At 39.0% G+C, this 15,222-nt stretch overlaps 1 protein-coding gene across 14 annotated transcripts in view; it reads left to right on the top strand.

Moving 5' to 3' along the window:
* Nucleotides 1-15,222, top strand: part of RBMS1 (RNA binding motif single stranded interacting protein 1) — a 214,967-nt gene that overhangs the window by 162,158 nt on the left and 37,587 nt on the right. For all 14 annotated transcript variants that reach the window (XM_042948948.1, XM_042948934.1, XM_042948936.1 and 11 more), the window contains one exon: nucleotides 11,309-11,367. In XM_042948948.1, coding sequence (XP_042804882.1) covers nucleotides 11,309-11,367 — 59 coding nt within the window. The remainder of the gene's footprint in view (nucleotides 1-11,308; nucleotides 11,368-15,222) is intronic.

Below are 15,222 nucleotides of genomic sequence, written 5' to 3'. Positions count from 1 at the left end.
CTTCAGATCAGTTTTAGCCTTCATTTCTTGAATCTAGTTTTTTGTTATTTTAGAGAATCTGAATGGCATTTTCACTTTCCATTAGTACCTCTCTTATTGTGCAAGATTTCTCAAAACAACCAAGATGGGAAAATTATTACAAAGTCATGTAAACAGTCCTAGCCTTCATTCACAGCCCCCTTACTCGCAAAGGAGAATGAGAACATCTTCTGGAAAATGCAGTGAATTCCAGCCATCTTGAGAGTGAGGTATAGCCCTTTCATTTGGGATATGGTAATTTCGTGAAACTGATTCTGAAGTAATTTACAGCATTTGGTTCTCCTTAGTTCCATTCTTTTACATACAGATTATTCCCCTCTGATTTTCATAAATGTTAAGACTGTAAACTTTCAGAACCACACTGCTCTGGCTCTGGAATGACTGCTTATCTTCAGCTACAGTGTCTAAGGACGGTTTGCTCAGAGGCAAACCAGTAGGAAACCCACGTGGGAGAAACCAACATTCCTTTTCCATCAGATCCACTCAGAGCCGTGACCATGGTCACAAGTGCCCCTTGAATGAAATATCTGAGTTTAGGAACATCAACTGTGCTGGCAGATTACATTAGCATTCTCTTGCTTATACTGTCCAAGTGTATATACCAGTAATGCATTTATACTGTGTCCCCAGATTTCTTAGAGCTAAAAATGAGTAGAAGAGATATCATTTCCCTTTTCAGTCTGTTCTCCAGACTGGCTTTTCAAGGTCCTGGGGCAGTCAAGACATCTTACTTTAGAAAAGGATGGACCTACTGCATTTGAAAATCAATACACTGGTGCTGTGTTTTGGATCAAAGCCAACACTAGTGTTTGGTCTAGGAAATGTCCAATTTGGCTCTTGCCTCTTTTGCTTGTATCAGAATCAAAAGAAATTTCTAGGTAATTTGCACACTCTGTTTTAATAGTTTCAGATAACTCTGTTTTGCTTCAGAGAGCATTGTTTACTTTTAGTCTCTGTCACGCTTTTCTTGTTTTGAATGAAGCAGTTTGAATTAATGAAAACATTAATATGTTTTTCAGTGTTGGAGTTTAATGCATTCAGTTTCTGCAGATTCTGACATAGTTCTTTGGTACTCTGTGTGTGTGTGTGTGTGTGTGTGTGTGTGTGTGTGTGTCCGAAAGATTTCTAGTTTTGATTTCTCTTTATAAGAGCAACAAATTTAGAGATACATGAAAAACAATCTAGGAACAAAAATTCTGTTAGTTTTTTGGGTCTTTCCCCCTGCTAACATTTTACAGTTCTCTTCTTGGTACTAATTTTTACTTCGTGTTAAACTGTTAAATTACCTCGCTTCCCTCCTTGGTGTTCTTATAAGCTAAATTGGAATAAAATACAAGGCAGTGTTCATTTTCCAAGGCAAAATGTAATATTTCCCTTCTCCCTACTACTGCCAACCTCCTTCAGTTCCCCACACCAAACACTTTCAGGGGAAAAAAATTCATATTACATGTTTATGTTTCACATATTCAGCCAGTATATATTGAGTGGCTACATTATGCAAATGACCGTACTGAAAAGTCACGATAAAAGTGGTAGGTCTACATTTTCTCAACATTTGCAACCCAGGATCATGTCGAATTAAGGTAAGGAGGTAGTCTAGCTTAGTGCTATCAAGTGGTAAGAATTAGAAGTGCCATTATTTGGAGTGTGTTTGGAGAAGAGGACAGCATTTATTAGTTATTGAGTATGTATTCTGTGTCAAGCACTGTGCCAGCCCCTTAGCAGTGGTCCTGTGAGGTTAGATGTTACCATTCTGCTTTATGGGTAGGATTACTGAGGCCAGACAACTGCTCCACCAGAGTCCCCGAGCTGGTCATTGACCAAAGGATCCCTTGAGCATAGACCTCTCTGGCTGCAAATCTGTCTACTTTCTAGTATAATACTGTCTTCGTTACGATACAGTAACGTGAAGTCAACATGAAGGTGACATTGTCAAAGCAAAGAACATACATTCCGGGTTTTGATGGGAGAGGAAGAGAGTTTTTAAAATGCTCTGTCATTGTCAGTGCATAAATTCAGTTCAGAAATAAAAGACCACTTTCTACAACCAAGCTGTCTTTGTTTTAAAAGTTAGACGCTAATCAGTGTTTGAGACTGATAGATAATCTCTATTTTACATGTAAAATTCTGGTTTCCGGGTTTTTTTTTTTGTTTTTTTTTTAATTTTTTTGTTTTTTTTACGTTTATTTACTTTTGAGACAGAGAGAGACAGAGCATGAATGGGGGAGGGTCAGAGAGAGAGAGGGAGACACGGAATCTGAAACAGGCTCTAGGCTCTGAGCTGTCAGCACAGAGCCCGACGTGGGGCTCGAACTCACGAACCGTGAGATCATGACCCGAGCGGAAGTCGGCCGCTTAACCGACTGAGCCACCCAGGCGCCCCTGGTTTCCGTTTTCAGGGAGTATTATTTTCCTCTGACATATTAGTATTGGGAGAGCTAATGTAGGTCTGTGACTGCATCCCTAAGTGCTGTAGTACAGTGACTTGTGGCAAAAATTCTGTCATAAGATAATGTAAATGACACTTTGCATGCTGTGTGCTCTTAAAAGACCATAAAATAGTCTAAAGCTACTTTACCTTGATTGCAGATCATAACAGATCTGATATTAAACTATAATAGCAAATCCGTGTAATAAATCAAATGTTTTATAGTATGCTTTTTATTTAGAAGTGTAATTTTTTCATAGAATATGGCAAAAATGCATCTTAGCCATTTCTAATTAGGTAGTTCTAATGTCCATTCTCTATGAATTATTTAGTTCAAGCCATATATGCAATAAACAGACTGAACTGGTTACTTTTGTGTAGCAATTATAATAGATTAGCTGTGCCACCCAGGAATGTTGAAAAGGCAGATGAGCAGGCATGGCTCTAAATTTAGTCAGAAGAGGTTATAAACCTCAAAAACTGGGTACAAATTGCCAATTTTATTTGTATTCCTGAAGGGCATGTTTATCTTAACATGTTAGTGTTACGAAAAATCAGATCCGCAGGTGTATATATTTTCTCTTGAAAAATGTGATGCTTTGTTCCAGAGCTTCTGTAATTTATTCTCCACCAGAGCCTGTGCCATGACAGAACCAGTGTAGCGGAGGCAGAGACTGCCCAAGGACGGTCAGAGCTCCTGCCAGATCATGTCTCCTCAAGCTCTAGGTCTGGGACAGGGTCTGGAACCCCTTGTCCTTTCCAGGACAGTGTGGAAAAGTGAGCTGCAGTGGCTCCTTTTATCCCTCTTCTCTGCATTCATAGAAACAAGCCACCGGCTTTCCATAGCACAGACACCATGGATTATTTTTCTCAGCTGTCAAGTTAAGCATTTAAGGCTAGTTCACAGAAGTCCTCGGTCTTAAAACTTTTCTGTCCTTTGGAACCTTTCCAGTCATCTCCTAGCTGCTCTGATCCCTCCATTTTAATTTCTTGAACGTGAGTGTTATTGCTTGAGTACCAAGAACAAAAACAAAAATAATAAAATGTGGCATCTGTCTGCTGATCCTAGCCATCAGATTTTCATTAATCTTACTAAACTCTTGCTTTCGTCATATCACTGTGCAGTTGCAACACCTCCAGCCTTGTCCTGTTCCTTGACTCCTTTTCCTGGAACTCCAGGCCCTCTAGGACCTTTGCACAGTTAGCGTCCCTTACTCCTCCAACACGGGTTGCATTAGACAGGTTCTTCTGTTTATTGAATTTCTGCTTTCCCCAAAGTCTTTCTTCATGAACTTGACCTTTATCCTATGTTTTATGCCTCCTTGATTTAGCATTCATCAGACAACACCTCAAGTTCTCTTAGTTCTTTTTTAATATTAAAGATTCCCTAACATTCCCCCAACAGAATGTCCCCCCTTTGATGACAAGAATGGCATTGTGTATATTTTTCATAGGCCTTATATGGTGAAGGGCATGCCAAAGACATGCTGTGTGGGTTGGTTTTCTTGGTCTGATCCCTTTCTTGACTGTTCTTGTCTTTCCTGTGTTCCGTTCACCTTCAGCACCAGGTTTGTTCCTGACCTTTAGGGCTGTAGCAGCTTCCCCTTGCCAAGCATTTTACCTCCTTCAAACTCTGGCTCCAATTTCAGCTGCATAAGATGGGGAGATTTCTGTTCTGTCCCATGTGCCAGAAATCATTTATCCACAAAGGCACACCCAGCCTTTGTTACACCCAAGTAACAGGGACCGTTAAGGCAAAACAACTGAAATGAAAAGTAGAATAACTTTCTATACCTTTTGTATTTTTAGATCTTAGAAGAGTCTTGCAAAAACATTTAAAATCTTCAGTGCTGGGGCATCTGGGTGGCTCAGTTGGTTGAGCATCTGACTCTTGATTTCAGTTCAGGTCATGATCTCACAGTTTGTGAGTTCAAGCCTTGCTTTGGGCTCCTCACTGACAGTGCAGAGCCTGCTTGGGATTCTCCCTCTCTCTCTGTTTGCTCCCCCCACTCCCCACCACTTGCACTCTCTCTCAAAAATAAATAAATAAACTTTAAAATAAAATCTTCAGTGCTAAAAAGGTAAAGTCTTATAAAATTTGCTTGATATTGGTTGCCTAATTTTAAAATGTAAAATGTCACATCTTCAAATGCTTACCACTTCCTATACCAAGTAAATAAAGAAAACATAACCAGTTGAGTTATTCAAGGTAGTGAGGATTCAGAATAACATGGATAACATATCCATGAAAATATATATATATGTTATCCATGTTACATACATATACATATACATATATATATACATATACATATATATACATATACATATATATATACATATATATGTGTGTGTGTATATATATACACATATATATATATATATGTATATATATATAAAACATATATCCATGGCTTTGTTATCCATGTTATTCTGAATCCTCACTGAAAAACTCCTACTTTTTTATTTCATTCTCCAACAAACTTTTCTATTAGCAAAATGAGTGTTATCTAATACTTTTTTTCCTTCCTCTTTTCAACCCATTGTTAGAAGAGCTAAAACAAATTTTAGGAAATTCTCTTTTCCTGGGAGGCCACTGAAAAAGTAAAGCAGCGAAAAGAGCAAGGTAGAAAACAGCATATGCAGTATGATCTCTGTGTGGGTGTGTTTGCATGTGCATTGTTTTTCTTCTCCCCCAAAAGTCCAAAATGACAAGAGTTATGGCTTATAGTCCCAAATCCATTATTACCCAGTAAATACATTAATTATTCCTTTTAAGCTTTAAAGCCAGTCATCCCTCCTTTCCACTAATACATATGCTCTATTGGGCATTTTATTCCAAGCAGAACAGTGTTATTTTATCTCAGAAAGTGCAGTAACTCCCTTCTGAATGTTATCAGCATCTGTCCTGGAAACCTTTGCAGTTAGAGTCTGCCCTCATCCTCTCACTCATTTAGAGCCATGCAGACTCAAGACGGGAATTGCTTTGAACCTATGGAACAGCCCGTAGTTGGTAACCAGTTTCTGCATCTGTCAGCATGGCTGTCCGGAGCAAACTTCCTGTCTTCCATCTTTGCCACTTCTTGGCTGTGCTGCCTTTACTAGGCCCCATGCTCTGCTCTCTAGTTTCACATCTACAAAGTGGGAAAAAGCCCTCCTCACCTACTCCAAAGGTGGTTGTTAAGATTAAAATGACTTAAAACACTTAGAGTAGTGCCCGGCCTAAAATAAAAGCTGGATAAATGTAAGCTGTTGCTTTTTTTAGTCTCCTGAATTAACTCATTAGATCATATTGTCCAGTATTGATGTTGAACTGATAGCCGTATACTCATACGTCATTTCAGTTCCCTGTCCCTCCTTCTTGCTGATTATTGTCCTTTGCACAGGCACAGAATCTCACAGGATGCATACTCAATCTGTCCTTCACTGGCAGTTCAGCTATTAAAACAAACAAAAACCATGCGGAGCCTGGGTGGCTCAGTTGGGTCAGCATCCGACTCTTGATTTCAGCTCAAGTTATGATCCTGAGGTCAAGAGATCGAGCCCCATGTCAGGCTCTGCACTGGTAGTGCGGAGCCTGCTTGGTATCCTCTCTCTCCCTTTGCCCCTCTCCCTGCTCACTCACATGCTCTCTCTTTCTGTCTCTATCTTAAAACTTTTAAAAATTTAAAAAATAAACAAAAACCAATCATCTTCTATACATGAGCAATATCCCACCTTCGTCAAACTTAAAATATATTTTTTGTTCACATTATAAGTGTATACTTTTTCTTACTGTTTTCCACATACTCATTGCTTTTTCAGGTTTAATAATGATCCTAAAATATTTCAAAACACAGACACTGCACATAACCCTGTGGTATCTTAAATAAATTTACAACTGGAATGACCAATGTTAAAATAACTTATCAACCACTGTCGCCATCTGTTGGTGGTGGGTGGGTTGGACTCCACTTTCCAGAGCCTGGGCTTGTAACTTGGAATGTGATAAAAGCCATGAGTTCCCTAGTACAGGAGTTTGTGCACACACGTGTGTGTGTGTGTGTGTGTGTGTGTGTGTGTGTGTGTACACAGGTTGCACACGTGTGTCTTCCATATGTGCACGCACGTTGGACAAAGTCTAAAGATAGGCACTAATGTGCTTTAACATTCCTACCCAGGACTTCCGGTGATACAAACATTTCAACCTACTTTTCTGTGTCTTCTAATTACAAGTATGCATTTCTTTTGTAATTAAGGTAAATTAATAAAAAGTTAGAGCTTAGGAGTGACTGATGGGGGCCGAGGAGAAAATGAAGTTTTATGTACTAAGTACAGACTGAAACTTACTGAGATGAAAGAAATTTGAAAGGAAATGGGGAGAAATGTCTAAAGCTGTGATAGAAGCACAAGAAATGTTGGTAGATTATCAGCAGGTTTTATCAGCCAAGTTCACTTGGGCCAATAGGTTTAAATGTGAGTCTTTACTTGTTATCCTCTCCCTTTGAAATTCTAATGATTCTGTAGTCACATCTCCTAATTACTCTTTATCCTTTTGCTTCCTCTGGAGTGGATTATCTACTCTTAGCAAAGAATATTATATTTTGGGTACCAGAGCTGTGGTCTGAGCCTTGTTACTTTGAATCAGGTGAAAACCCAAAGAATCTTCATATTCACATTTTCCCCATAAAAGTCTATGCTTTGCTCTCTTCTCCTTGGTGTTGTTAGAATATGAATTCTGCCAGTCAAGAGGCCTGTTTTTCCCAACATGTCCTTGTTAATTAATGAGGTTTTGTTTTTTTTTTTTAAGTTTATTTACTGAGAGGGAGCAAGTGCATGCAGGCTTGCGGGGGGAAGGGGCAGAAAGAGGGAAAGAAAGAATCCCAAGCAGGCTCCGTGCCGTCAGCGCAGAGGCTAAAGTGGGGCTCAAATTCACAAACCGTGAGATCATGACCCGAGCCAAAATCACCAGTCGCACACAAACAACTGAGCCACCCAGGCGCCCCAATTCATGATTTTTTTAAAACAAAATGCATGTTGGAACAAGGGTAGGTGAATAGTTGCTTTATGAATTTTTACACCTAGGCCCTGATGATCAACAATAGAATGAGACGAAATGTTAATCATCTATAGCACCCCCATCCCTGGCCCCACGTTGGTAAATCTTACTGCAGATAGAACCAGTAGTGGGAAATGGTGACTGCTCTGAAGCCCTGCTGTACTTTTCCCTGTTTCTTGAGGTGCCATTTGATAGACGGTTCATCCCCATGTTCTAGATCCTTTCACCTGTCATCAGAACTACTTGTCCCGTACTCCCTCCCCACAACATGCTGACTTCATCACCCACTGAGAAGCTACCTTAGCCAGGGCCTGAGTGATGGCAAGTGTGACATCTTCCAGCCTGGTGATTTTAATGAGGTACCTCTGACACTGTGGGAAGTGTAGGTGAGTGGATAGCCCCCAAAAGAAGACAGCTTATGAGACGTAAACCCTGCTGCACCCCTCAGGTAACTCCATACGGGCAGTCCACTGATCCACTGCAGTGCGGGGAGACGACATGGAATACTAGCAGCACAGACTGAGTGGAAACTGTTTTCTGCCTGAGAGTCACAGTCTTTCAGGCTTAACCCACAAATCATGGTAAAAACCGCAGTAGAAAGCAAAACTGATACATTTTAGAAATATCTCTTCTCCCACACCGCCTCCCCCCCCCCCCCCCCATCCCTCTTTCAGCCATGAACCACATGTTTATTTCTTGTGTTTAACACAAACAGAAGCTCTGCTTTGGCTTGAAAAGTAAGTCTACTCCCACTTGATAAGAAGAGGTCTTTGCAGGTAAAATAAAATACAAAGAGGGCTTCTGCTTGGTTCCTCTCCTTTCATACCCTCAGTGTATAAAGGAAACTTGTTTCTCAAAATTATTTCATGAGTAAGTTGCAGTGAAAAATGAAACACAATTCATTTAAGCTTTGGGGTTTTAGGTGAGATCTTAGGCTTAAAATTTATAGGAGCTTTCGTTTTCCCATTTGCAAAAATGGGAATAATAGCACCTACCTCCTAAGATTGTTGCAAAGTTAATTAAATAAGATCATGCATACAAAGTCCCTGGCACAGTGCCTAGAACATAAGTAGGAATTGAGTACATGTAATCCCTTTTCTGGTTTCTTACAAAATCACAACGGATTTGGATGAGGAGATTAGGGATGGGTTCATGGAAGAGAAAATGTTTGAACAGGTTCTTCAAGTTGAAGCATGGGTAGAATGGGATAATGGTGGGATGGGAGAGACATGTTTAAAGTGATGTTTAAGGTAAATAAAAGCAGACAGGGTTGGAAGCACCAGATGCTGGAGGCAAGGCAAGAGCTATTATGTGTTTTTTGCTTGGGTCTAGACACAGTGAAGGGAAAGGATGAATATTAGAAACATATCAGAGACAACTCAGAAGAGTTACTGACTGCCTGGACTCAGGAATGCCTGAGTTGATGGTGTCTGTAAAATCTCGAGCTTGAGGGGAGATTGGGAGTGAGATAGTGCTATTGAATGAAAAAGACAGGGAAGATGTGTTTGTGGTTCTTTGGGGATGGGATTTAGAAAATATCGGGCATTAGGTGACATTGAATGAGATATTAAAGTATCTTAATTAATAACGTACTAAGATATTTAAGTTGAAAGCGGAGGAGACAAAAACTAAAGTTGGGGGGGGGAACCCCCCAACAACAACAAACAACTCCAAAAGGAGACAGGCACCATCAGAGAAGATGCATTAAACAACCCCATAGCACTGGATGGATTTCCTAGGCAAAGGAAGGGTTGAGATGAGAGTACTTGGTTAAGGAGGGAGAAGAGGCTGAATGGGCAAAGAAGAATGGAAAGAGTGCCCAGAGAAGTAGAACAAGATCTGGGGAGTCAATTCAGAGCAGAAGGGGTGTGGGTTTCATAGATATGGAAGTGAGGAGTGACCTCAAAGTAGCAAAGAGACCAGAGAGAACAGAAACCCGAAGAGAGTGTGGCATGGATTGAGTTCCAGGGCTACCGGGAGCCTTTTCTTTTTTCCTACTTCCCACTCCTCTCTTTCCTTCCCATCATTAGTGTGGAGGGCAGGACCAGAAGGGTAGAAGGCCAGCCCCTGACCTTCCCTAAATTTCCTTTCTTCTGTGTGGTTTACAAAAGACCCTGAACTCTGTGACCTCAAGCAAAGTCTCTTAATCTCTGTGACTCTCAATCCCCTTATCCCAAATTGGAGCTGTACTAACTTTCTTCTTCCGTACTTTTGGAATGGTATGAGACAGGAATGCAGTCTAAAAATCTTTTCATCCAAAACTTGAGCAAAAGGAGAGAGCACTGGTAAATATCAAGCATGTAAATAACCTACGTAGAGAAATGGTTGCTAAAATCACCTATTTTTTCTGATTAACAGATTCTTTTTAATTATTACTTTTTTTTTTTTTTTTTCCTGGTAAGCATAGTGACCTGTGTTAATGTTGTTATAAATACTCAGAGTCTCTACAGGGAATTGAAGGTGTTTGTGCAGCATTATGCCTCTTGGATGTAATTGTCATTTGAACCTTAAATTATCTTTACTTTCATGCCTAGTTAGTAATCATTTGATTACATGATTACACAGAGTGAAAATTAACTGAGGGAAAGAGGTGGCTCAAGCCATTTGTTTCTTCTTGATAAAAACATTTCAGCTTGTTCAGTGCATAAACTAGAAACCTACAGTATTCAGCATGGTTTAAAGTGCTGCACAGATGCTTCATTTCCTAAGCTTTTAAGACTTTTTAGTCCTCAAGATCATGAGAAAACGTGAAATTTTAAAAGTAAAACATAGGAAAGTAAAATCTGAAAATTGACCATGTATAAATGAGGACACAGGTTTCAGATCATGAAGTAAGTTATGTGCATATCTGAGTCCCAATCATTGTTAAGAATTATTTTTCAAAGCGTTTTTTTTTGTTTGTTTGTTTTTTTCCCCTTAGGGTTTTGAAGACAGACATAGATGGCAGCACCTTACATTATGGTCTAGTCACTATAAAGGATATAGGATCAGTACATATATTTAAGCCATGCTGCCATTTCATCTTCAGTAGCAGTGCATTCTGGACTTTTTCCCTTCTTCCCCCAGTGTCTACTGTACATTAAGGAATTTGAACACATTTATACAAACCCTCATTAGTGTTCATTTCTTATACACACATGCATGTACACACACATTAGCGTGTATACTATATAGCTGTTACTGCTCAGTTAAAAGAGATATTAATGAATGTGTTAGTTATATATTTGTTTATATAGATATAAATAGCTATCAAAGTCTTAGGTAAAAAAAGACCTGCACTAAATACACCATCAGGCATGTTAAACAAGGACGTGCGTGCACGTGACGATGTGGAGCCATGCAGTGCTGTCTGCAAAACCAAAATGAATAGATATAATGCAGGCAGCTTTCCCCTCATGTCAGTTTATAAAGTCTTTGTGGATCATAGTACTTCAGTAATTTTGTAGCCTTACATTTGGCTTTGTTTTCACATAGTGTTACTAGAAGAAACTTTTTACAGAGCTCATGTTCCTTTTTCTTTTCTTTTTTTTTTTTTTTTTTTGGTCCCAAGGTTGTCAGGTAAGTACCTCTGATTCCTCAAAGTTCAACATCCAACTGTAATCCAAAGATTCAAATAGCAGACCTAGCCATTCCCCTTTTTAGTTTAGAGTTTAGAAGTCTCATTTTCTGTCCTCTAAGTATAGAACATTTTGTATCTTAAAGTTTGCAGATGTTTGAAAAGTATGTGTGTTCTCTGGACGTAGATGTTAACAAGTGTTCCTTGATTTTAACTTCTCCTTTTTTTTTTCCTGTTTATCTTTTAGATATGGGAAAATAGTCTCCACGAAGGCAATTTTGGATAAGACAACGAACAAATGCAAAGGTATCTTCCCTTGGATGATAATCTACTAAATCCTAGCTTTAGGAAAATGATGGAATTTTAAACCTGATCTTTGGTTTCAAAACTACCTCCATTCTATTAAAAAGCAAGTCTTATGTGTCACCCAGTTCCCGTCTTGCACAATGTCAGCATATGCCTTTACATTTGTCCCTGGTCGAGTTTTGGCTGGAAACCCTAAGCAGTTAGCACTTTGCCAGAATCGCAGATCGGACACCAGTGGAGCTAATGTGCAGGATACTGGTTGGCATTTAGCCGCTACTTTTAAAAGGGAAGTAAAGTTAGAAAATAGCTTTTCTTTCCTGAGCCCAAGGAGATTAGAGCTGCTTACTGAAGACCATTGGACTGCACTAAAGAACTGAAAAGATTACATATTGTGCAAATTGGCTCTATTAATTAGAATAGAGTAGTTTTAAGCAGTACTTAATTACATGTTTCAATACTCCCAATTGTTCTGTGCTGAATGCCTGTTGACAATATTGGCAGCGGGGAGGAGAGAACCATTTTCACTGACCAAATTGTAATAGGGAGGGGAGGTCATATCCCCCTTTGAAATATGCTGCTGCATTAATTTGATGCACTGACCTTCAGTTTTCCATGTAATTAGGATGAGCTCATCCAGCTCCATGAGCTGGAAGAGGAGGCGTCTACAGTAGGCAGTGCTGATGCTCCCCGGTTCTGACTTTTAATGATCCAGCATCTTAACAATGGGCATGTGATTTCTAGGAAAGGGGAAGAATGGAGTCAGCCGACTTTGAGTCGAACTACTGACCCCATGAATTGAAATAAGGTTGACAGGAATAGGCAGAGAAGGCAAATCTCCTCATTAATTAGACCCTAGTTTTTCAAGTAGTGGTGATGGCTGTGGTTTAGCACCGTCTGAGAAAGGCAAAGAATGTAAATGAACCCTATGGTAAGGCCTCGCCTTAGAAGCCAGCCATTTCCTTTAATCTAGACGTGAAGTGGTTCATTGTATTTGACTCTTCTTCAAAGCTCCTAAATTTAAAGAAGCCATTGTGGCCAATATCTAAGGTCCTGTTGAAGCAACATAGCACATTAAGACAGTTTTGCCTGGGGACAGGGAATAAAGCATTGCTTTATGTAGAGAGGTACTCAATAAATATTTTAAATGAATTAAACTAGAGGGAGTCAAATTGTAGACTGAACTGTTTACATTTAGTTGCCAAGGTTAGCGTCACTTCACATATTTATAAATGATTTGGGAACGCAGGACACAGAAAAAAAAATCTTTTAGTTGTATAAAGCAAAATGGGTTTTTGCAGGCATAAAACAGGAAGCTAATCTCAAACATTTGTTTCAAACTGAGAGAGAAATCGCAGTAGACCAGTGCTTTTATGGCTTTACCCTATCTTTCCTCCCATCCCCACCCCCCCAAAAAGAATCTTCCATGGCAGATCAGTGTGTTTAAAATTAGCAAAGCTGCCCCAGTTAAGTAAGGGTGAATTCCTCACTACGCCCCTGCACTGAAAATTCCTACATATTATGCACTCTTCTCCAATGAGAACTTATTCCCTAGAACCCAAAATCCATAAAATGTTCAACATGGTATAGAAAAGGTATAAATAAAAAATACTCCTGCTAAATGTAAACTATTTTCATAATACAAAGCCTTAACAGTTGGAAAGTGTTCAAAGGTAAGTGGAGAGAGTTGTGGTGCTTTTAGAATAAGAGAAGGAATAATTCGGAACTGATTTTCTATACGCCACATCTCTTAGAGACCTTCTCTTGAAGTGAATCGAAGGAGATACTGCTTTGTGTGAGGGCAATGACAGGAATCTTTTAGGGCTCTTTGTTTCACACAGACTCTCAGGAATAGATAGATGTCAGCATATGTGAGGAGTGGATAGGGAGTGAGAGGACCAAGGAAGCAAAATGGGTTTATAAAATCCTGGAAGTGAGAATGAGAGAGCTCCTGAAAAAAAAAGTAATTTTAGGACAGATGAGAAGAAATAACACAACATACCTCATGATAAAGACAAATAACATGTTAGCCACTGATAACTTGAGAAGGTAGGTAGGTGAATGGATGGATAGATGGATAAATAGGTAATGCATAAGAGATTATATTCACATAAATGGAATATTTATGTGAATATGTTATATACTCACTGTGTTATATACTAATTTTTTGAGGTTGACTATATCAAAGAATTTTACACCTAGAAATTAAGAGACCTTAGAGGTCACAGAACATTTTTTTTGGTCACAAAGCAGATTTTATAGACACTATCCAAGAAAGAAAATTACACTGAAGGGAGAAACATTGCTCTGAATAACATGTACCTTAGTTATTAAATGTGAAAATTCACGAATCAGTTGCTCTCCTGCATTTCAGTTTTTGTCCGTTTTTAGCCAACTAAAGGTATTTAAAAACTTGCCAACACTGGTATATATGGCAATTCAGGACCAAAAGAAAAAAGAAAAAGAAACAACTTACAAAGTATTGATGATGACACTGATTAATTATTAATGCTTACAGAATTACATACAGGACTAGAACACATGCACGCAAAATAAAAATGGGTGACCAGTGAGAAACTAAGGGTAAGAGCAGGAAACCTCAGTGTTCTACAGAAATGGCCTGCCTATGTTTCCTAATAGCCAAAGCAAAAACAGAAAACATAGCTATTCTCATGGATCAGTCATTACAGTGTGAAGGAAAATCCAGGAAGCAGGACATGCCTGGTCCTGAGAGCTGAGAACCCTCCTGGGGACCCAGTGTGAGGGTGTTGTGTTACTTAGTGAATCCCACCTTCAGAAACATCTTTATACATATATTTATAATGAAACCCATAGAACCTGTAGTTCAAATTTGCATACTCTCATATTTTACTAGAAAGTGATACAATAGAGAAAATGGAAAAGGGCACGTGGTTGCATGCCTATCTGTTACGTTTGTTTTAAAGCAAATATTTATGAAACAGCTCTGTGGTTAGAAAAGGATGTAAACAACTAGCATGCAACCATTATGGATTTTTTTTCCTAATAAGAAAATAACAGATAAAATAATACTAATAGTACTTGACTGGTAATAAATTCAACCACAGTTACATCAAAATTGAGATCCTCTGTCTCTTGTGATTTATTGGCAACAGCAGAATTGTGTGGAGGACACGCTTAAATATCCATGAGTAGGAGTTACATCATTTCATTGTAGTTGGGTATTCATTTATGGCCTGCTCAAGTTGTGTTTGGTAATAAAATACATACAAGAGTGAGAGAGTGTATGCCTGTGTGTGCCCACGGAGGGATATGTATTAGCATTAACTACAGGTTTCTACATAACACTCGGAATGTTTAACCTAATTTCTGATGTGGTAGTTGAGTAGCATTCTCTGCTTTTACCTGAGCTAACTCTTCTTTTTCTTTCCAACCTGGCTATTTCTCCACTGTCTAAATCAAACTAGGCTTTATTTCAGTCCAATTCCAAGTAATAGAAGGAAGCTGCTTCTTATTTCAGCTTTAACTAATCTAATCTCTACTGAAACATCTATTTCTATAATTGATGGCTTACTCTGTTTTCATTACAACTTGTTTTGTTACCAGAAAGTATTTTTGGTACTAAGAGTGCACACTGACCTTTGAACCTTTTCCAAGCTTTGCATTTGGCCTTGTTGATCTGTATGTTGGTCTGTTTTGGCACTAGGACTTCACGGTCTAAACTATCTTTACAGTATCTACACGTCAATGATAGGACTGGCCCTTCCTCTGTGCAGCGTCCTAACAGTGTTTTTGTTTTTCAAAATACTCTTACTCATTTAAAATTTATTTTGTAATAGGTTTGAGTTCCAATAAAATCTCTGTTGGTATTTTTGCCTG

Source organism: Panthera leo, chromosome C1, assembly GCF_018350215.1.
Source record: "Panthera leo isolate Ple1 chromosome C1, P.leo_Ple1_pat1.1, whole genome shotgun sequence".
Taxonomy (NCBI): domain Eukaryota; kingdom Metazoa; phylum Chordata; class Mammalia; order Carnivora; family Felidae; genus Panthera; species Panthera leo.
This window is presented reverse-complemented; position numbering and strand designations above follow the sequence as displayed.